Source organism: Patagioenas fasciata, chromosome 19 (genome assembly GCF_037038585.1).
Source record: "Patagioenas fasciata isolate bPatFas1 chromosome 19, bPatFas1.hap1, whole genome shotgun sequence".
Classification (NCBI taxonomy): domain Eukaryota; kingdom Metazoa; phylum Chordata; class Aves; order Columbiformes; family Columbidae; genus Patagioenas; species Patagioenas fasciata.
In genome coordinates, this window is record NC_092538.1 from 8,919,430 (window position 1) to 8,942,848 (window position 23,419).

Sequence of the window (23,419 nt, forward strand, 5' to 3'; positions counted from 1 at the left end):
TTCAAAACTTCCATTCCATTCCTGTGTATTTACAGAGCCAAGTAATTCAGTGCTTGTATTTTAGAAGAGGTCTTGCAACTGGGACAAGAATTGCTGGCAATTTCACAATAGCACTTGATTTTTTTTCCCCCCTCAATACACCTTGCAAGATAGCAAAGCTGGGCATATAAACCTGGAAGATCAGGTGAAAAAAATAGGCCAATGTTTGCAAAGCAATGCACTAGAGCCAAGTCTTTCCCAACCCACTGAGATATAACAGTTATTAGGTTACATCTTTGGCCTTCAGCCTTTCTTTCAACCCACTGAGCTGTCACGTGGGAGGAACTGAGTTCTGACCAAATCTTCACATTTCCCTTTTTGCTCTTTGAATAGAAGAAAACAGAATTGTCATGAGGGTCAGGCTGGGATTGCACAGAGACGTGTGACCCTGCTCGCAGGGGCTAAGGACTGCAAGTCCCTTTCTGCACAGGGACTTGATGTGACATCTGGTGACAGGAGCTCTGCTCTAGTGGATTTTGCTACCCAAAGAATTCCTCAGCAGATACAATGATGTTTACGTAACGTTTTATGTAGATGTTTCTAATCTCTATATTTGAGTATTACAGGTGCAGATGTGTTGTTCAGTACTCTACATATTTTTAAAACTATTTTCAACCTATTTTAGGGGGAGCCATTTCTCTTTTCTACAAGAGGAATAACAGTACCTATTCAAAGAAGGCATTACTAAAGACAAAAATAGTAATATTTTTTTAAACAAAGCGTCGACCATTTCAGGCTGCTTTTAATAAACCTACTTGGTCCACAAGGAGTTAATTTGCTCCTGGATTTACCGGTTATCAGGAAGATTGTCTTAAGAACGTTCCTGATCTGACACTCTTGCTGTCCCCTCCCTTCTTTGTTCTCTTCCTTCTTTCACCGATTACAGTTCCAAAAACAACACCCAACCTCCTGAGGTCAATGGTTAATATTCCCGAGTGTTTATATAGTCTCCAGCAGCAGCTCTCAAGCCTCTCAGCGCTGGGCTAGGTCCAGCACCATGGCTGGCTTCTGGCAGATGACCCTGGCCTTCAGGAAATACCTGATCATAGTGCTTGTACCCCTCTTGTTTCTTCCTCTGCCTCTGGCTGTTCCTACCAAGGTAAGAATTTTTTAAATTGAATTTGAGAGCCAAATCTCTCCTTGGAGTTGTTCCTTTTAAGTGACAGAGCTGAAGAGAACATAGAGATTCCTTCTCACTTCACAGAATCGCCCTTCGTTTATTGTTCAAAGAGCTTTTTGTCCAAGCAGCCCCCTTTGGCTGGTGGAGCAACATAAAAGCAATAGGACACGGATGAACAGTTACATCTGTGACCGCGTATTCTAGAAGAATGCCCAGTGACATGCAATTTCTTAACTTTTGCTTTGCACCTAACTGATTTAGCAAAGGCCCTTCTATTCTGAAGCTCATACGTGTCAGCCTAAGTTACAATCTAAGGTTCAGTTTTAACCCCCTTTCTCATTTTCTAGAAGTATTCAGTTCACATCTTACTTGAATTTTTTCCTTGTTGTTGTTGCCAGCTAGAAGAGAGATTTTTCTTGGTCAGACAGACAAGTCATTCTAACACATAAGGATAAAATAATGTGTATTCCACTCTGGCCTCAGCCTGCCTGCTTGTCTCCCAGTCCCTGCTGCCTCCCAGTTTCTAGTCTCCTTCACCAAGCTTCATTCTTCACTGGCTCTTCTCTGTCTTTTTGTGCAGCTTGTTCCAAAGCTCCTTCTTCCTCTCAGCTCTTTTTCTGAATGTTATCAGAGATTTTGGAGCTATGACCAGAGGACCACAAGCAAGAATGATAGCGTGGCACTGGTCTGAGGTAAAATGTAGGGACTGATCAGGCGTGTCATCCCATTTCCTTGCTATGCAAATAAAATAGCTTAAACTATCACTTAAAAGCTTACTAAGAAGAAAAACAGAAAAAGTACCTTTTTGCTAGTTAACTTTCCACAGGCAAAACAGTTACAAAAGTTACAAGAGATCTGGATCAGAAAAGTTCTAAGTAGCCAGAAAGAGGGATATACTTTTTTGTCCCGAGGCCACGTGTTCAAACTTACTTGCTAGAGTCATTGTCACCATACAATAAATCCTTGGTGTTGCCTGGGGAATGATTTGGCAGTCTTGGTTCAGTTCCTCTTTGAAAATGACTCTCTCTGGTTTCTATGTAGTCAGCTACAACACAAAAATTAAAAGATCCTGGACTTTTCCCTTTGCAATCTGTAAGAAGATTTCTTGTGTTAGAATTGTGCCTGTGGTACTGCTGAGCAGGAAAAGCTGGTACCTCAGCATGCAGAGCTGTAAGCAGACAAGTTACGGGATACAATTTCACATTTTTCTATTCTGCCGAGCTATTAACCTGTCCTATAATGACACAGTACTGGACACAAAACTATTACAAATGAGAGCAAACAATGCTAAAGATTTTGTCTAAAGCCAAAGGAATGTCGTTACAGGACAACTGACTTTGTGAAATGCCTTATTCTGACTTTTACTGAGAGCCTGTTCACAGCAGGCTGGAGAATACCACTGTGCGTATGATATGTTCCATATGTTGCTAAGGTCTCTCAAAAGTCACCCATTGGCATCTCTTAACAACAGAAATGGGAGAAAAAGGAACATCAAAATGGGAAATTGCTTTCAGTGCTTGATGGGATGTACAAATAAGGTTCTTACTGCTCTCATTCAAAAATAAGGCTCAAAAAGGCACCACTTCATCTCTTCATGAATGTCTTTTAGTTTTACTTCTTGTACCCTGCTCCTTTGGTAATTTATCACCCAGGTTGCTATCTATCTTCCTTTCCCCCAGATTACTCGGTTCCCCTGCTCAACCTTTCCCTTCACCAGCTCTGTAACTTCCACATCATGTTCACAAGTTCCAAGTGTGTTCTAAAGCATCACAAGTCTGATTCTGCCAGACACTATTCCAGCTCCTTGGTTTGCTTCTCTGTAATCTTCATTGTTTTCTCAATAAGCACCACTACATTTTCATTCGTACTGTCCAGTATATTTTTGTGGACAACCTTGATCCAAGACCACACAACCACTTTTTTCATCCCTTGGATTTGCTGGTGCTCATTATCGTGCTAGTTCCAAATCACGGGCAACACTATAACCTGCAATGTTACGTTTTCTTGCTTTCTTCATCAGCCCAGCCACGTAAAAATCTGTTGTGACATCTTGTTTAGAATTTTTTTAGTGTATGAGACTGAGTTAAATATTTTTACGTAGGATTTGGAGTGGTTGTCCAAAGCAGAACTAAATCAATGTTTTCTCAGACCAAAAAAAAGGAGTAACATGAAATAAAGGATCATACTTTCCTCAAAGAAATAAGTCATAGTCAGTGGAAGCTGAAACTGATCTGTGACCGGTTTGTCAGTGAGCCTTTCAAAATCTGTATTAAGCTAAAAATCCAATGAAAAATAGATAAAAGTATTTACGGCACAAGGAATCCAGGCTGTTGAAATTAGTTGGGGTTCATCTGGGTCATGTCCTGAAACATGCAGAGAAAAAAGGTGGAGAAACCTTGACTGGGTCGGTAACTATTTCTGCAACTCAAAGACAGAAATATATAGAAAGAAAATACCATCATCAGCAAAATCAAGAAGTCTGTGCAGGGGCTGCCAATTCCTTATCATGAAGGGTTAAAAGTCACTGATTTGTTTCTTTTCCTAAGCTTCTTGTTTCTCTCTGTTGGAGACCCCAACCTTTTCCTCACAGTTCTGACGAGGTTGTCGAATAATTTGTCATTTGATTAGGATCTGCACAGGTAGGAGGATAGACGGGAAAGATAGAAAATAACATTTTCTCAAATCCCTTTATCAGATAATGAACACAATTATGGGCTGTTGCCTTCTCAAAGCCTAAGTGAGCTGTACAGTCTGTCCTGATTGCATGTACTCTTCTGTCAGGAGGCCCGATGTGGTTACACTATCATCGTCATGGCCCTGTTTTGGTGCACGGAAGCCCTGCCGTTGGCTGTCACAGCTCTTTTTCCTGTCCTGCTGTTCCCACTAATGAACATCATGGATTCAACAACAGTAAGAGATCTCTATGTGTGTTTGCCTGTGTATTTATTGGTCAGCTTCTGTTATTCTGGGAATATTTCCAGGGTGATTTCTAGACTGTAGTGCAAAGAAGAGAAAATTGCACTGTAGTTACAGAGGGAATATTCTGTCCTCTCTGTGGAACGCAACTTGCATGAGCTCAGAATGAACTCTGGGTGGAGGCACAAATCTGAAATCAAAGAAAATTCACTGTCTAGATCCAATCCATACTTACTGCGTGATAATGTGTCTGGGTCAAGATCCTCCATCAGAAGGTGCCTTCTCTCTGAGCATCAGTTTCGTGTCACTATTTTCTTTCCCATGTTCCATGTTCCAGGTCTGCCAGGAGTACCTGAAGGACACCAATATGCTTTTTATTGGGGGACTGCTGATGGCCATTGCTATTGAGAACTGGCAGCTGCACAAGCGCATTGCTCTGCGAGTCTTGCTTATCACTGGTGTCAGACCAGCCCTGTGAGTAACAGTCGTGAAAACGCTGTGGGATAAAGGACTTTATGGCATTAGTTCCTATCTCAGAGTTGCCTGTAGCCTCCTATGTGAATCTGCAAACCATATCCTACAAACGCTTTTCTACAGTCCAAGTAAGTTAGAGCCTGAACAAACCTTGCAAATGAGCATCCTTTGTTGTGTTACAGACCTGGTGCCTTTTTTTTTTTTTTTTAATTCCAAATGGCTTTAGGTAGAGAAATACCAGAGAGTCAATTCTGAGAAGAGAAGGGTGCTGCCAGGCTTGGCCAGAAGCACAGCTTTAGATAATCAGGAAAGACTGCAGCTGAAACACAGAACACACACACTGTCTAGCCGTTACACTGATTGCAAAGAGAAGAGAAAGTGTGGGGATGCTTGTTTTGAAATGACAAATGTTTACCAGACTAGAACTGTAAGCTATGCAGAGGCTACATGGTCCTATTTAATTTGTCTCCGATCAAAAGAGGGAATACAGGAGGAAATTGCAAAGCAATAGAATAAAAATGCATATAAGATAAAACCCTTTTCATTTAATACCTAATCTACATCTCATCTAAAGAATAATTTTGAGACAAATAACAGAGTAATACCAAAACAAGGATTAGACTTTTATATGAGTAAGAAGTGAATCTTGAATAGAGGTGGGATAAAATTACAAAAAAAAAAAAAAAAAAAAAAAGGAAATTAAAAAAAAATAAGAGATCATCTTCCTTATGGCTTAAACTGATTGCCATTTGGGATCAAATTCAGCTTGCAGTTCCTCTTCAGAATATATTACAATACATTGACATGTGTTACTGAGATGGTATGTCTCAATACAGAATGCAGAATAAGCAGGATACTGACTAGATGAACTGTTTGCTCCAAGATACCAGCTTCCACTTTCCTAGTCATAAGAATGTAAAAGCACAATTGGTTGAAATTGCACAAAGGAAATAATGTGAAATCTTACTGTGCCATTCACAAAGCAGACCAGGGTAAGAAGAAGCGCTATGTGTGAATTTAACAACAACAACAACAACAACGAAAAAAAGGGCATTGCAGCCCTGAGTTCTGAGCAGACTATTTAAAACCTTTTCATTTCAGACTTCTCATGGGTTTCATGATTGTGACCGCCTTCCTGTCGATGTGGATCAGCAACACTGCCACCACCGCCATGATGGTCCCAATTGGACAAGCAGTGTTGGAACAGTTGCAAAAGTCTGAAGCGGAGTCTAGTACAGCTGGCCAAGTGTCTGAAAACATCAATAAAGCTTTTGAACTGCAGGAAGAAGCAACTAAACCAGAGAGCTCCAAAGAAACAGAGAAAAAAGGTGAGTGGGTCATGGCGTGTTTTACTCTTTGGAGTAACGGAGGATGACCTGATGCTTTTCTTCACGGTCATTATAGTTGCAAGAAAATGCTAAATGCGGAATGTACCTAACTGTATCAAACAGCATTTACGATGCTCTTCCATGAACCAGACGAAAGCACAATAAGACTTGGCTGAAGTTAGAAATAGATTGAAAATATGAGGCAATGATAATCAATCAATTAAACAACAAAATATATAAAGTCTACTTTATCTGAAGCCTTTACATTTGGCTTGATATTTCTCTATATATTTTAGTTCAATTATTATCTACTGTGTAACTTACCAGATAAAATAGGGAGTTTCCAAGGGAAAATTTCTGGCCTATTTCACGCCAGAAGGTTAGGGATTAAAATGATCTTTCTAATCCAAAGATACAGAATCACAAAATAATATTTCTTTCCCGGCTGCCTTGCCCTCACCCCATCTTTGAGACGACTCAGGTGTTTCTGAATATAAATCTCAGTGCTGGTACAGAACAAGTTCCCCTCAGTCCAGCTCCTCTGACTCTGTTGTACCTCCCTGAATTCTCGCCTCTCTCCCCACCGTGTGCAGTTCGGACCTTGCCGTAGTTCACTGAGAAGTGTCAGCAGTGTGTTCAGACTTTATCACACATTTCAAATTCTATTCCTCTCAAAAAAACAGAAGATCAAATAATTAACAATGTCAAACAACAAATGAAGAAACCTTGCTCCTTCAGCTCTGATCCCATTGTGTCATAGCCTCGAACTACTGAATTATGCAGGCACAAGATCTCTCCCTTTCCGATCTATAACTCTTTTGTTTCTGTCTTGAGATGTAGGAAATAGTCATGTCCTGACAGTCGAGGAAGATAAAAAGAGAAATGAAAATCTGCTAGACGAGAAACACAAGCAATTCAGCAAGGGGATGTCTCTCTGTATTTGTTACTCAGCCAGTATCGGAGGGATTGCAACTCTGACCGGGACAACACCGAATCTGATACTGCAGGGACAAGTTGCTGAGTAAGTTGGGTTGAATTTGGGATTACAGACCCACTAAACTGCCTCATTCTGCTCACTTCCAGCCAGCACAGAGAAGGAAAATATCAGTTCGGTAACTTTGTTGGGAAGTTAGCTTATATTCCTTAGTAGGCGTCTCAGGACTCCACTTCTCTGAATCATTAATTAAATACAGAGGGGAGTGCAGAATCTTGGATACTAACAGCCATCTGCATTTCACAGGCTCTTTCCTAACAATGGCAATGTCATCAACTTTGCCTCTTGGTTCTCCTTTGCCTTCCCCACCATGATCGTGTTACTGGTTTTGGCATGGATTTGGCTGCAGATACTGTACTTGGGCTTTAAGTAAGTAATTTACAGACTGTGATACAGCTGACAGGCCTGTTATGAAGTCTTTATTACATGTTATAACACAAGTGACACTTCTACTGATGAGCCTAAGCTTGAAAGTCAGAAAGTGAGAAAGTCCTCACAGATAACAGAACAGAGACTAGCAGAACAGCATACCAAGTATCTGCTCAAATACTGCAACATTTTCTCCAAGAAACCTGATCAAATCCCAGCTAAATATACTCTGCAGCTGAAAATAGGAAGTTATAACTGCATGTAACTATTCTGCAGAGTTGCTTTCATGTCCTGAAAGATTGTTGTGCTTCAAACCAGGAAACTGATTTCTACATAGAGCTGGTAAATACCTTTGTGACGGGAGCTTCTGCAGACCCAGAGGATTAGTATTGTGCCAGTTCCCGATGCTCATCACTCCACACAACCAGCTTGCGCTACCTACCTGTTTCATACTTAGCCTATCACTTCTGTATTATCCTCGACCTTTCTTTTAACTAGAAAGAGCTCTACGACACCTTTAAGGGGTAGGAAGCTTCTCTCTGATCACCTTGCCAACGCTCAGTACAACGCAGTTACTATACACCACCTATGGCTGCTCATGCCGATAGTAATTTATATATAATTTCTATGTGCATATATCAATACATTTAAAAGACAATACAACTGAGTATAAAATCTGGATTATCAACTCTGAGGATATCTGGCAAATTTCTCTGATATTTCTTGTCCATTTTTTTCTAGTTTTCGGAAGAATTTTGGTTGTGCTGCAAGTGCCTCTGAAAAGGCCAAGGAGCAACATGCCTATAACATTATAAAGGAAGAGAGCAACAAATTGGGCTCAATGAAATTTCCAGAAATAGCAGTTTTGATCCTCTTCGTACTATTGGTACTGCTCTGGTTTACACGAGACCCCGGGTTTATACCAGGTTGGGCAACAGTTCTTTTCAACAAAAATGATATAAGGTATCACCACTTTTCCTCCTCACTTTGAACAAAAATTAAGTAGGCTATATTTCATAAAAATGAAAACAACAGCTCGACTAAATTTCTGACTGATCTGTTGCAGCTATGTCACTGACACTACAGTTGCCATCTTCATTTCAGTTCTGTTGTTCATCATCCCTTCCAAGATTTCTAACAAAGACAGAGACAATCAACCAGGTAAGTTTACCAAAGGCATCAAAAATCAACTGTCAGAATAGCTTTTTGAATGTAGAAGATTTACATTTTAGATTTACAAAGGAAATTTCAAACATTAAAGAAGATTGCAAACTGCTCTTCCTGCATAGCTATATCTGTATGCTTTAGGCTAGGCAAACATGTATCCCATCAAAGTTCTCTGTTTCTTGTAATTTAACTAAGCAGGAAACTCATACCCCAGCAGTGTTACAGACACTAGTATACAGAGATATAAAAGCTTCTGAAGCTGGAATCTACAGGAGACTTAACAGAAACAGATACAGTTCTGTAGAAATGTTGCTATACTTTTAATTCGCTCTTACCTTTATTCTACTACGCCTCTTGGAGCAGCCAGAGATCATTCATTAGTATTTTTGCAAGTCAAGTTTTAAAATCCGTGTTGAGGCTTCCATCACTTGATTTAGGAGATAATTCCACAGTCTACTTGATGTTGCTGACAGAAGTGTTTCCTGATGTTCAGACAAACTCACCTCCCATCAAGAAGTCCTCCTTTTTTCAGGGAATGTAACATGACTTCTAAAATTTTTTTTTTATTTTAGGCAGCAAGTCAAATATCCGAGCACCTCCAGCTCTCTTGGACTGGAAAACAGTTCAACAGAAAATGCCATGGAACATTGTGTTTTTGCTGGGAGGTGGCTTTGCCTTAGCCAAAGGCAGCGAGGTAGCATTCCTTTGCTCACCTGGTATTTCCTGGGCATTTTTCATCTCGCTTTTCAGGCATGCTCTCCCAGAACACAAGAGGGCACTCTAGTAGCACCAAACGCACATTTCCTCAGCTAGTGGCAGCAAGACAGATTTCACCACCCTCAGGAGGAGTCCTGGGATTAGAACAGATCTATTTCTTCCCCAGTCTACTATCCTGACAGCCCTCTTTCCTCTGTTACAGGAATCTGGTCTGTCTTCATGGTTAGGTTCCAAACTGACTCCTCTGCAGCAAATCCCTCATCCGGCTATTGCTCTCCTGTTGTGCCTCCTTGTTGCCATGTTCACCGAATGCACCAGCAATGTGGCCACCACTACCCTCTTTCTCCCTATTCTGGCTTCAATGGTAAGTTCCAGCATTTCAAAATACTCTGATAAGAACAGCTTTTGACTCTGCTCCAAGCATACATTTGCTCAATTATAAAATCTAACTGGCTGACATAGCAAAGCACTGGTTTGTATATATGATCAGACTTAAAAATATGTATGTGCATGCATATATATTCACATACACTGAGCTTTCTAAAATCATTGCTGCTGAAAAACAAAGGGATTAAATTCATTGGCATATGAGCCTTTGCCTTCTGGCCTAGACGACCTCATGAGGTCACTGCCAGCTGTACTTGTTTTTTCTGATTTGTTCTGCATGGAGACAGCAGCAGCATTTCCTTCCCTGCAACATTCCATTACTGTATTTCACTCGACCACTGGCCTTCCAGAAGGCTCTGAAGGCAATAGCATTAGTCAGGCTCTATGACCTAATTCAGACTTTTGCATTTCCACAGGAGATTCCTGTTGCTGGGTTAGACACAGTTCTGCTGTGTGAAAAGCTGTTTCCAGATAGAAACTGGAATAAGTTCCACCAAAATCTTTCTGCATAGGCCACAGACTCCAGCAGACTGCTAAACTGATCAACTCACCTTCAGAGATTGGGCTACCCTGTTTCCTCTGATAACTTTGTTCTTAACCAGTTTGAAGCCACTCTACTTTTTTTTTCATTTATTTGCGCCTGGTTTTAATGTTGAGTACAACAGTTATTATTAATTTATACTGCAGCAGTGATCAGAATCCACAACCAGGAACACAAAGCACTGATCACAAAAATAAATTCTTGCATTTGCTGCAAAAAGACATTGGCTACAATTTTCTAAAGCAGAACCAAAATATGGGTGGCTGCAGCGTTTGCGAAAGAACAAGGTTCCTGACATGGACAAATACAATCAGTCTTCTGCCAAAAGATTTCTATGCATTTTTGTGTATCAAAACCATCATCTTTGTTCTCTTTTCTTGCACAGGCTGAAGCAATCTGCCTCAATCCACTCTATGTCATGCTGCCCTGTACACTTTCTGCATCATTGGCGTTCATGCTCCCAGTGGCCACTCCTCCTAATGCCATCGTCTTCTCATATGGACAACTCAAAGTTATAGATATGGTGAGAAAAAGCACATTCTTTTTAGAGTTGTTAGATCTTCCCTTTTTCTGATATTGGTTCTTCTTGAAAGAGTGTTAGAAAACTCACTGTACTCAGCTAAAGTCGAGTGGGAAGAAGAATGTATGTGTGAATTAATAAAGGGTCACGCTGACTCTACACAGAGCTTTATAAAGATGCTACTGACCTTTTGAAAAAACACCCAAGGCCTCTTGAAGATGTTCCAACAAGAGCTTGCTGTCAATGAGAAATGGCAACGTCGAATTGTTTGAAAAGCCCAAAAGTAAATCATAGGGATACCAAAGAGTCCTGTCATCCTGAGAGCCCTCCTGCAGGGACAGGGGGAGGCCTAACACATCTCACTAGGCTGCCCTGATGCCTTTTCTCAGGGTGTTAAGGAAAGACAGACAAGGACGCCACATCTCTTGATAACTTTCCTAATTTATAATTAATGCAAGAAGAAATCCAAAGTAACTTTAGACAGATGCCAGGTCAGAAGAGAAAGTCCTACATAAGTGGATTAAAAGGACTTCAGGGCTTCTAGTTTAAGAGTTATCTAATGGAAACACATTTTCCCCTAATACAAATTATATTTGTGAAGAAAACCAGCTTAAATGTAATTTGATGGAGTTCTCATGGAATTGTGAAAAAAGGCCAAAGATAAAACCTAACCATACAAACAACTCTAATCAGCAGGGAAGGAAAAAAGTACTCAGTTCAACTAATAATGCTTTTCTTTTATAATTCTAGGCCAAAGCTGGGTTTATGCTCAACATCTTAGGAGTTCTGACAATAAGTCTAGCCCTCAACACCTGGACTTCATCTTTGTTCCAACTGCAAACTTTCCCATCTTGGGCAAATAAGACAGGTAAATGCCCATAAAATGGAGAGGTGAAGGAACCACCAGCTGTTTCTGTCAGAACTGCAATGAGAGCAAGACCATGATCTGCACAAGTTTTGCCAATGCAGCAGTTAAGAGACAGGCACATTCTGTTGAAAAGGACAAGCCACCTACAAGCAAAATCATTCAGTTGACAGCAGCAATAAAATTGCCTAAAAGCGCTGTTTAGCAGGCAATTTTGTTACCCCAGCAGTATGAAAATGTAACCTTTGGCTTTTCAACTGTTCTGGGTATCTTTAGATTTTCTGTCTCTGCAGGGGTACATTTTCCCCAAGCACTAACGACTTCTCAAGCTCTACCTGTGAAGTTTGAAATCTGCAGTGAGAAAGAAGACAGAGGTGTGTATATAAAAGGAAGGAGAGAGACTCTATGTACCTGATTTCATGCACATATCTGTATATTGTCACAACTAAAATGAATATTCGCCTGTATATGAGTATACAGGCCTCTGTGTATACGTACAAAATGTACATGATTGTTATAAACTCTGTGGGCATTCACAGCAAGGCGTGTGTTGGATGATTACAGACAAATCACATCCTGTCAGCCCGTTTTACTACTTTGAAACATATTTATTTGCAGTCCACTTCTGAATGTAAAAGACTGTATTTTCCTAGGACATCTGTCCCATTGTTATTTATGTAAGATTACAGCCTGTAAGGTCATGATAGGAATAGCAATATTGTCTTGAGAAGGGGAGAATCCATGTGTCCTAAAATATATATGATCAAATTAAAGATTTTTTTTTTTATGAACCTCCCGTGTTATGGAGATTTTTCCTGTTATATATGACTGCTTCTACTTCTGTCTTCCATGGAGCAACTGCTTGTCTGTGTGCTTCCTTAAAATATCTTTAAATAACCAGAGAAGATAGCATAATTGATTTTCTCTTACCATTAAGGTAATAATTACTTTATTACTAAGAGTCCAATTTTCTTGGACTCTCAAAACCAAGATCTTCCTTTTCAAAAGTCCCTTATACTGTTTAATTCCTATTCTGCTGGAAGTGACTTTCAGTAGAACATAGACTCCTAATAACCAAACTGACAAAGATACTGGAGTATCTAAAGACACTTTGCTAAATCAAGTGCTTAGTACCATAAAGGAGGCTGGGTTCAGACATCAGTTATGTGGGGCCCTGAACTTTGCACTAAATACTTTGTTCTGTTGTTTCCTGCCTAAGTTTAGCACAAAGTCTATTGCAGTTCTGAAATCCCACTTGAACCCTACTGGTTCAATGAGTGAATTTCACTCTAAAATAGCATACACGCTCTTCAAAATCTTTCTTGTTACTTTCTCTATGCTAATTATTAGGAGACGAGGACAAATTGCAGAGTATATTTTATTTATAAAATGTTAGAACTGACTGACCTGCAGTAGGTTCTTTCCAGTTCCAACTGTCAAGACAATTCCGGTATCTGTTGATAACTGATTCCCTCTCACTGGCCTGAGAAGCACAGTTGCTCTGGAAAAAATCACTGTGTCAGGAAGAATAGTCTGGTAGAAACCCTCCAGTGGCTTTGAAAGATAGTGTTTTGATTTGATATGTGATAGGGATCCAACAGAATATCCACAGCACAAGAAGGAAGGACATTTATTCTGTTTTGCTAATGAGCTCCTGGGTAACTGATTTCAATCACATAATGACTTGCTCAGGTCACTGCTAAACCATTCACCTTTCCCTTTGCATTTACATCTATCAAATAACATCCATAACCATCTAAATATTTTCATTATCCTCCTCACTGTGGGTCTGAGTACCTAATGAAATGACAAACTCAAGCAGATGATTTGCTGCAGACCTCTCCCTTCTTCACTCTTTGTCTGCAGCATCAGGGCAGTGTGCATAGCTTTTGTTTGCTTTTTGCTTTCTTTGAAATACTTGCACATAGTTTACATGTCCTTCTAAACTACTGCTTAGCTAAGCAGGAAATGTTGAATTCTTACAACATTTCCCATCAGCCTCTCCTTTCCAGCCCTTTAAAACTGTGCTATGATTCTTTGAAGTCTTTTCTATTAGTCTACATTATTCAGAGGCTGTGGTGTGCATAAGCACATGCAGGAGCACAGGTGCAATCTTTATGGCAATCTCAAGAAGAAAGCAGAGACACATCAAGTAGCACAGAATGTCATAGGGCCAATGCAATAATGCTGGGTGTTCCATGTTAATTAGCATGTATGAGTATATAAAGGTTGGAGACTTACCAGAAAATGGCTGCAGCGAAAGTTACTCAAGGGGTAGACAAATGCCCAGCTTCCAGAAGAAGACTGGTGAAAAGCTGCAATCTGTAGACAGAGAATAAAAGCTAACAATAATACTGGGACATAAAGAGGACAGAAAATTTCATTAACAGTTTCCACCTCGAAGTGATGGTAGCAGCAAGTACGCACTGGGCAGTTTATTGCCTCGGGTGTGTCTGAGAGCAGGACTAGTTGAGGTACAACTAAATATAGTGTACTTGTGCAAAACCCAATAACACTATTGAAAATGTTAATAATTTTCTAAGCAAAGCAGGTAGAAAGTGTTTCTAAGCCCCATTATTACACAGATCACCTTTGAAGGGTGGTTCCCCATTACGTTTCCAGATATTGCCCTCAAGGAGTGGCTCAATTTCCCATTGTATGATCAAATTTCACAATCTTCTGTGAAACTGCCAGCTCAGCACCTGCTGTAGTTAGGTGTGATTTCCAATGCAGCTCTTCATTTCAGAGTTGACACTGAGTTTGTTTTACATATGGGTTGTAAGTGATAAATTTGTTAACAAGAAGGGGATGTCTGCTTTCTTGCCTCCCTTCTCTAAAGAGCAAGGGCCGTACAAAACCACAAAATGCAGGTTTCCCACAGTATATGCCAGTGAGTAAGTGGGTGACTCGCAGTCACCTCCTCTATTTTCCCTGGAGTTATGGTGCTGCCTTGCCCAGACACACAAACACACACGTTCTACAGGCACACGCATGTACATCAAGAGAACGTGAAGGACTTATCCTGGTAAACATATAAATTTATATAACACAGGACCCCAGCAGAAAACCAGGTGAATCTCAAGCAGGCTAATACAACAATGAAAAGAGCTTGCCTTTGAGGAAGGCACTTCAGAGACATCTTGACAGAAATTTGTACAGTGGCATGTAAGTGATGCAAGAGTCACTTCATTGAGCCCTGAAATCATAAACAGACTTAACAGAACACATGACACTTTTAAAGCCAAAACAGGATAAATCCTGCGTGTCTTTTTAATCTTCCAGTTGGTTTGGAAAAAGCAAAAATGTGCTCCCAGTCACTTAAAAGCTATTAAAATTAATTTCAAGGAAGTCTTATGGTATAGCACTGAAACCCTAAAATATATCCAGATCTTACAATGTAATTCCTAAGCTTTCATTAAAAAACAAACACCACCACAATACAAACACGAACAAACTTGCTTTGAAGGAAGTGTTATATGATGGACGTAAAATAATTCTCAAAAAGATGACAAATATTTTCAGAAAACAAAATACCAGTCAACAGAAAACAAAGGTCCTGTGTTTTATCCAACAGTCATCAGCATGTATGTAAATAAGGACCTTTCTGCAGAAGCTGTAAAAGCAGTTCCACTCTCTGCCCTGGAGGTAATTCCTCCCTCAGTTAACATGTTAGCAGTAGTGTGCATCTTAGTCCAAAACTCAAACTCTCACCATTTGGCATATTTGTTCTAGGAACACAACTCTTTGCTCTCAATAAGCATGTTGGTTTTAGTGCTTCCAAAGGCAGAAACACTTTAGAATTTCTGCAATGATGAATAATCAAATAAAGAGCATAAATAGAAATACAAGGGCTTAGGAAATACATAACTTTAAATCATCAAAGAATTTCACAACCCTCAGTTTTTTTCCAACACGGAACCAATAAAACTATTTACAACTTGATTCACTGAACTTTATGATTTGAGTTAGTAATGGTGAAGGTGCCAAGGTCTGGAAATGAAGTGGTTTGAATATACTAATCACCTGGTGTCCAAAATAACAACTGTTTAATAGAACTTAATCACTACTGTCAATGGCATGCATTTTCTCCTATTAAAGAAACACTTAATATTATTTATCCTTTAATCATACCAACAGACCGAAAACGTGCCATCTAGTGGCTGCAGACACTTCACCAGGCCATGCCCAAGGTTCTTACATCCAGGCCAAGCACCCAGTCTGGCATTGATCTTCCGCAGAAAATATCCTTAAATAGGTACGGAGAAAGTAATGGAAGAAGAGGAACAATTTTCAAAGACAGCGCATGACACCATCACTGCAAAATTAGAAGTACATTAAAAAACTCAGCTAAATAAAAATGTATTCAAATTGTCAAAGAGGAAAAAAACACACAGAAAGCTGACTTGAAAACAGAGAGGGACACAGTTAATTCAAGGGATCAACCCATATATATTGTTCTGCATTATTTGGATCAGACCAGCCACAACTGCTGCAAGGCTCGATCTTGTAGGCCTCCGTAAGGTATCTATCTTGATAAAGCACTAGTCATGACTACTTTTAGATACTACTGTACTTGAAATATTAACTACAATCAATTAAAACATCAAAACTTTACTCTGCTTTAGGTTTATCCTATTCAGCCGACTCCAGCTGAGCATTCAGGTTTTCTTGCCATCCAGCAGCATTGCAGGAATCTCCTCTCTTCCCTTGACCCCTGCCTAGTCTATGAGAGGCAGAACAATTTCAAGTTTTCCCAGTACCCACCACTGGGATGTTGGGCTTTCCACTCTTTGGAAGGGAAGGGAAAGCCCTAGGACACCAAATATCATTAATTCTGCTGATTACAGAGCTCCTAAATTCTTACTATAAAGCAAAAGGAAAAGCGGACAGCGATATCCGTGAAACTAACGCCCATATTAAAATGGAATTGCACAACGTCAGAAGTGGAAGTTGTGTGCAAAAGCAGAAGGGCATAGAGTCTTGGTATGGTTTGCTGTTACGACACCAGTTTTCCTGGTCATCTATCAAAGGGACCTTAGCCAGTGGGTAGTAGTTACTCTGGGGCAGTTGTAGTGACCGCAAATGGAAAGTCACATTTCCCTTTTTGCTGTAGGATTATCCTGATGAGACTTGCCAGAAAATTCAAAAGGATCCTCTTTATTTTTGTCTGTCACCTGAAGGGAGTTTGAATTTTCCTCCTTATTCTTACCTCTGGCAATATCATTCCTGCTACATGAAACATGCAATCATAAATCATTTGCCTGCATTGCAGATAACACGGTTGTACAATACAAGCTTCCTCACACCTGTGCTTTTTCTTTTCTCCTTAGACCTAAGCAAGCGGTGTTGTGGTATCAGGAGCTACAACTGAAGAAATAATAATCTCAGAAGATACTACCTAGCCAACCTGAAATCATTTTTGTAATTCCTTTAGTGTTACCTCTTTATCCAGGCTACATAGAAAACAGCAACATCAACAGAATTTGTTCAGATGACTTTCAGAAACTGGACTGCTCAATGTAACTTGCAAGTGTAGGGATGAACACAGAACAGTTTTTCCTCTAATTAGCAGCACAAGCCAATGACCACAGCAAGCGCTACAGTCCTCCTGAACAGTCACAACAGAAAGATCAGAGAATGAACAGAAAAAACAAACACTACTTTCATGCGCTCATGCAGTATCTCTTCATTTAAGATGCTCTGACAGTTGATAGAAAGCATGGTGTATGGACAAGACAAGAACCAATTTCTGAAATATATTCAGAAGTACAGTTGCCAGGGGGCAGGTGCTGTCTGCCATCCTGGCTCCAGAAACAAGACTTTCTCCCAGTGTACATGGGGGTGTGGAAGTGCAGGAGTTCAGACTGTATGTTTCTATATTTTGGCAGAGATACCATAAGAAGAAAAAACCATGCAGTTTATTAGCCTAGAAGAAAAATCTTTGGTCTGTTTACACTGTAACCACACACCTGTATCTCAGAAATACGAGCCAATTGATGGGGAAAGGGGAGGGGTCTGAAATATCTGGTTTCCTCTGCACCAGGTGCAGTCAAATATGTAATATCTTTCTAGCCACTATTTTGAATCTGTGCCACTTTTGGCCGACTGTACCTGCTGAACAGCCCCTGCAGGGAATGACTCCAAAACATGCCCATGCTCTCTGCTCCAGCAAGATCAGTCCTTACCTGGAGCCCTGGCGGATGCGTACATAAGTCAGCCAAATCCCAAAACCATTCTAGCACAGCTGCAGCTCCACAGAAAGACGAAAATACTAAATCTTGCACTAAACTATGGTATTGACTGATTTTCCTTACAGGACGCACCGCTTTCTGTTGCTGCCAGTTTACATTTTCATTTTTACAGGACATAAATGTGGCATTAAGGAAATTTGTTTTCTTGTCTCAGTGCAGCTGTATGATAAAACATCAAGGTAAGGGACAGAGACAAAGCTGGGCAAGAAGGCTGGCTTGTCTCCTGAGTACTTCAAAGCGTAATACAGTAAAATCCAGTTGGATTAACTGTAACTGATCTAAGTGCCTACTTCTCCGGAATATGATTGTTTCATATTCCTGGGCAAACAGGGAAGAAGCAAAGCAGGTTATATATAAAAAGAATAAAATGGATTTATTTTTTTTTCTACAAGAACGAATTTCTTTGTAACATGAGAACAACAGAAGAACGCGCTTGATGTTTGCTAAGACAGCAGCCACAGGAATAAGAACAAAGCAGCTGCTATTGCAATACCGATTATGTGAGACCAATGTACCACTGGCCATGAAAACAGCAAATTTATTTTCTAGCTCTATTCTTTTGAATTAATTTATTCTCTTTAGTAACATGTGACATGAAATTATCCAGTATTTACTGGAGCAGAATGTGAAACTGTTTAAGAAAGTATGTTTTGCCACACGATACATGACAAAGCAAAAGGCGTGACATGCTTTATCAACTGTTCCATACAGATAGCGATGGGTGGAACTGGACTGTGCTGCTCCAGAGGGACAGATGATATTGCCCATACCAAAATGCACGTGGCATTTCTGTATTTTTTTAAATTATATCCGACTGCATGCAACCCTACAAACATAGATCTTCATTGGGAAAGAATATTTAGTATTCTTAGGTGGTGATTAACATGGACTGTAAGTTAGAGTTTACAAAGATGATAAATCTTTAATTCACACAAAAAGTAGGGTAATAAAGATTAGAAGGAAGAGCTTGAGAGGGAGGGAAAGATACCTTCGTATCTAACTTAGGCTGCTAACACACTCAAATTGCAATAGGTCTGACAACAAAATCTTTCCAAAGTCAGTATGTTTCAGCTAAAGATTTCAAAATAGTCAGATGCCGTACACACCGTGTTAGTGAAAAGAATTATCAAACGTGTGCTACAGCAGAATGCCTGGTTTTTCTTTAAATCTTACTCGGATTATTTTTTGTCATGAAAGTACCACCTGCATCTTTGGCACTTGCAAAAATACCATGTATGGCACCACCTGCCAGACTAATAATAATAATTAGAAATGTAATAAACTGTTCATTGGCAAGGTAACAAATTGTCTTATCCTTTGAAAGTCACACTGGCCTGAGGCAATTCCTCAGAGACATTGGCCACTGATGTCACAAGAGCCTGAGTGAAAGGCATAGTGTGAAAAAAAAAAAAAAAAAGAGACAAAAACAAGAAAGAAAAATTAAAAAACCAAGGGCAAAGAGACATTCAAGCAATATAGAGCAGCTATGAAATACTTCATTAAGACGACGAAGCATTTTTAACTGAATTTAGAATGAAAATTTCACTAGCAATTACTTTTTATGCTCCTTAATTCTTTTCATCTTTTGTACAACTATCTTTCAAAAAATAATTTGCACCAAATGCCTTCTGTAGTGGGTTACTCCAACTCTTGTATCTCATGCAACTAATTTAAAATCTGGAAGTCTCAGATCAATAATTCTCTCACTGAGGCTCCTCTAAGGGCTAAAGCAATCTCGCTTTGTCTGCCAAATAGGAATTAATGGCCTGTTTAGTGTTTTTACCTCCCATTATAACCTTCCATTTGAACAGACCACACAACTTCACATTGCTTGTTTTCTAAGAGTGTTTAAAAGCATTCTCAGCAATGAAAATGTGGTTTCATGTTTTCATGACCTTACAGCGTTTATGTCCCTCTTCAGTGCAATATATTTTAACCCTAAAAATCCATTTTCAGCTTCTAAAATGTAAAAGCCCTCCAGAAATTTGTGAACTTCAAAATTTTCTTCAGTCCAAGCTCTTCTATGAATATATGTAGGCATTCAAAAGAACGCAGCTACCAGGTCCGGGCTTACAGAGAACTGAAGAGAAGAAAATCAAGTCATAAACGCTGCATAAGCACTTCTTTCTGAGGCTTCTGATGATTTCACAGTCCTGGTAAGTCATCTAGGAGGGGCCCATGCCAGGCAGCAGCCTGCTTTTGTTCTTTGCTTTGTACTAAGAAGGGAGGGACATTGCTGAGGTATACCACTTTGAGTATTTATATGATTCATTCCTTCTTTCATTTAATCATTTTCTAGTTTCTAAGATAATACTTCTGGGATGATTTCAACTGCTGTTTGCAGAAGCAAAAGGTTTTATGTTTTCCACTATTGTGTGTGAAGATAAAGATGAAGGAAGAATTGCCTAAGCAAGATGTGAAAAAGTCTTGGACAGGATGGTGGAAACCTCTCTCGCGTAGTTCTGATTACTGACATGATGGCTCTTAAGTCTTGCCTACAGGAGCTCAGAACCCTGACTGACAGCCAGCTACAGCTCCAGAACATCCAGCTGAATGTGTTGCAGATTTCCCCAAATCCAAGCAATTCCCCAGACTGTGTCAAATAATTCATTCCAGGCTGTGTTTGCATTATAATTCTTAGGAAAACCCAAGTATTCCAGTCTTTTTGAATGTCCCAGGCAAACTCTTCCCACTTTTTCTTTCTGTTTCAAAATCAAGATAATATTAATAGCTGGTACAAACTGAAATAACACCTTGGAGTGGTGATGTTAAGCACCGGTCAGCTTTGCCTATAAATACTGTCGATATAACTATGTTCTCTTAATGAGCTTCTAAGAAACACACATTCCTACAACTAAATTTGAGTTGTACTCCTAAAACAATTTTTCCCCAATATGAGCCTACTAATCCTGTTTATGCAGCTCTATTTAATGTTGTCGGTGTATTTTCGGAAGCTTGGGACAAATGTTCCACCAGAGTCTCTGGAAGTGGAGAAATGCTAAAAGGTTGTGCATGTATTGGCACCAGCCGCTTATGGAGCACCGTAGTCAGGAACATCCAAGCACACTCCAAGAAAGGAAGAAGACAGACCAGTTGTACTGGTTGTTAGACATGGTTAAGAGGGGAAAAAAAAATAAAGGAACACAACAGACACACACACTTCTGCCAAGCCAGTTATAAGAAGATAATCATGTGCTAGCCTAAGCCTTTGGCAGGAGCAAAACACTGTTAGCTGTCTTCTAGTTAGCTAAATATTAATCATCCTGTTTAGAATCAATCATGTCACTAACTGGTTAGAAACTTGGTTAAAGGTTGTGGTACAGAGAAGGTGTACTGTTTTACCTCTAGCTGCAGCATTCCTAGACTATACAGAAAATACGCTGAGTAAGGCAAATATAGAAGCAATGTTCCCGTTGTTAGCAAATTCTTAAGGTTTTTGAAAGGGATATAGCAGGTTCTGCAAGTCAAGAAGCACAGCAGGTTCTGAGTGCACCCCGCTGTTCTGAGCACTACACGAGAGATCCTCAAACAATTCTAAACAGATTCTCTTCAGCGGAACGGTACAAGAATACGCTGTGTTTCATCTTGGGTTGCGAAGTATGTAAGTACAGTAAACTGCTAACATGCTTCATCTGTACCACAAAGCAACATCGCATGTCATTCACAAACAAATGTTGTTTCTAAGCTCTGTCACAGCTCCAGAAAGGATGCTGCATGTTCATGACAGAATGGAGGAACAGACAAGCAAATAGCCTGAGAACTAAAAGATGCACACTATTTGGAGTAGGTGTGGGTTATTCAACACCTTTGAAATCATCTTGCAGCTCAAAATAAATGGAAAATAAGAAGAGCAGGCAGCAAGCCTTAGCAGCAATAAGATGAAGTAATGTATGAGTGATCATTTCATTGCTTATGCCTTAGTGCTAAGCAGCCAAACCTGCATAACGTATTCAAAATCATGATTGTGACAGGATTGGGTTTGGAAGACTCATACAGTTCAAAGGCCTCACTTGTAGCTCCACATGTTCTTGAAACTCCCACAGTCCCTCAGGGCCTTAAAACCAGAACGCAATGCATTCTCCTTTGAATCTCATGTGGTCTGACCTTTGGAAAGTCCTATTTAGATAGAGGAGTTAGAGGTGACTAGACAGAGCATCAGCCAATTGTTCTTTTCTCTCCAATATCAGTACCAAAGTTTCTAGTGCCATTGTCAGGTGGCCTAATGAAATACTTCTAGGATTCAGTCACCTGTCTTCTGACATTGGCCGTGCTCTTGTACATTCTTAACTTTGGCAGAGAATGTATTCATCAAATTACCATGCTCCAGAAGCTGATGTAAGGTAGACTTTCTCCTTATTACTGTCATGTCACCAAAACTCCCCCAACAGCCTCGCTCTGCACAACAGCCAAAAATGAAGAAGCTGTAAGACCAAACAAAGAGAGCCTGCCAACCTAGCACTTATCCAGCAGCTTCAGGCTAGGAAAGCTTTCTCTCTTTCTGTTAATCTCATAACAAAAAAGGGAAGAAAACCACAAACAACCGTTTCTGAAGTGCAATGTCAACAAAAAAAAGGAAAGTTGACAGAATGCTGCCAGCTCTTCACAAATCACATTCTGTGAGAAGAAAGTTTATGATACATTACAGGACGTTTCAACCTGATTCTGAGGTCTGAAACTTATTTACAGTGATCAGCTCCAAGGGGGAATCAGCATTCCTCCCTGAGTACAGGAGAAAGGTCCAGCCACCCTGGAATGATAAGGATCCTGAACATGGTATATGATACTGAGTAGTTCTAAGGAACAACTAACTGTGAGGAGAAACAGAGATTAAGACTGAGATGCTGGGCTAATGGAGTAATAAATATCATTCTACTGTATTGAAAATTGCATACTAACAGTAGCCTTGTCAAAAAAGTAAAACAAAACATATTGCTAGAGAACGCTATAACACGTCTAGATCACCTACCTGACTTTCACCCAGAGCAGAAAGGCAGAGAGTCAAGTCTAACATCACATCCTGAGCTCATCATCATTTCTAAAAACAAAACAATAAGAGCTTATAGTGGCTGTCACATTGCTACAGGTGCTATGCTTTATAGACAACACTAAATCACTGGTCAGCCTCACCTCCATCCCTGGGAAACTGATGGAACAACTTATCCTTGGTGCCATCTCAAGGCATATCAGGGATAAGAGGGTCATTAGGGGCAGTCAAGACGGCTTCACCAAGGGGAAGTCGTGCTTGACCAACCTCATTGACTTTTATGAGGACATAACAAGATGGATGGATGATGGCAGAGCGGCAGACGTGGTCTACCTTGACTTGAGTAAGGCATCTGACACAGTCTCCCACAGCATCCTCACAGCTAAACTGAGGGAGTGCAGTCTGGACGATTGGGTAGTGAGGTGGACTGCAACCTGTCTGAAGGGAAGAAACCAGAGAGTCGTGGTCAATGGGGCAGAGTCCAGCTGGAGGTCTGGATCTAGTGGAGTCCCTCAGGGGTCAGTACTGGGGCCGATATTATTCAATATACTCATCAATGATTTGGCTGAGGGAATAGAGTGCACTATCAGCAAGTTTGCTGATGACATCAAGCTGGGAGGAGTGGCTGACAGGCCAGAAGGCTGTGCTGCCATCCAGAGACCTGGACAGGCTGGAGAGTTGGGCAGGGAAAAATTTAATGAAATATAACACGGGCAAGCGTAGAGTCCTGCATCTGAGCAGGAACAA

At 40.2% G+C, this 23,419-nt stretch overlaps 2 protein-coding genes across 3 annotated transcripts in view; one reads left to right on the forward strand and one right to left on the reverse strand.

Annotated features, from left to right (window-relative positions):
• SLC46A1 (solute carrier family 46 member 1) overlaps nucleotides 1-23,419 on the reverse strand; it is a 75,726-nt gene that overhangs the window by 5,621 nt on the left and 46,686 nt on the right. Inside the window, 7 exon segments of the mRNA XM_071817073.1 lie at nucleotides 2,090-2,204; nucleotides 4,311-4,427; nucleotides 12,845-12,938; nucleotides 13,679-13,759; nucleotides 14,551-14,633; nucleotides 15,577-15,683; nucleotides 22,655-22,723. Coding sequence (XP_071673174.1) covers nucleotides 2,090-2,204; nucleotides 4,311-4,344 — 149 coding nt within the window. The 5' untranslated portion in view covers nucleotides 4,345-4,427; nucleotides 12,845-12,938; nucleotides 13,679-13,759; ... (1 more) ...; nucleotides 15,577-15,683; nucleotides 22,655-22,723.
• SLC13A2 (solute carrier family 13 member 2) lies at nucleotides 931-12,198 on the forward strand. 2 transcript variants are annotated; one of them, XM_071817070.1, is made up of 12 exons: nucleotides 931-1,138; nucleotides 3,941-4,069; nucleotides 4,413-4,549; nucleotides 5,651-5,877; nucleotides 6,712-6,898; nucleotides 7,118-7,240; nucleotides 7,982-8,203; nucleotides 8,307-8,401; nucleotides 8,980-9,101; nucleotides 9,327-9,488; nucleotides 10,438-10,575; nucleotides 11,323-12,198. In XM_071817070.1, exons 1-12 carry the CDS (start codon nucleotides 1,037-1,039, stop codon nucleotides 11,452-11,454), a joined length of 1,776 nt encoding a protein of 591 aa, XP_071673171.1. In that variant the 5' UTR covers nucleotides 931-1,036; the 3' UTR covers nucleotides 11,455-12,198. The 2 variants fall into 2 exon arrangements, with proteins under 2 accessions (XP_071673171.1, XP_071673173.1); XM_071817072.1 differs by having other exon boundaries at nucleotides 6,718-6,898.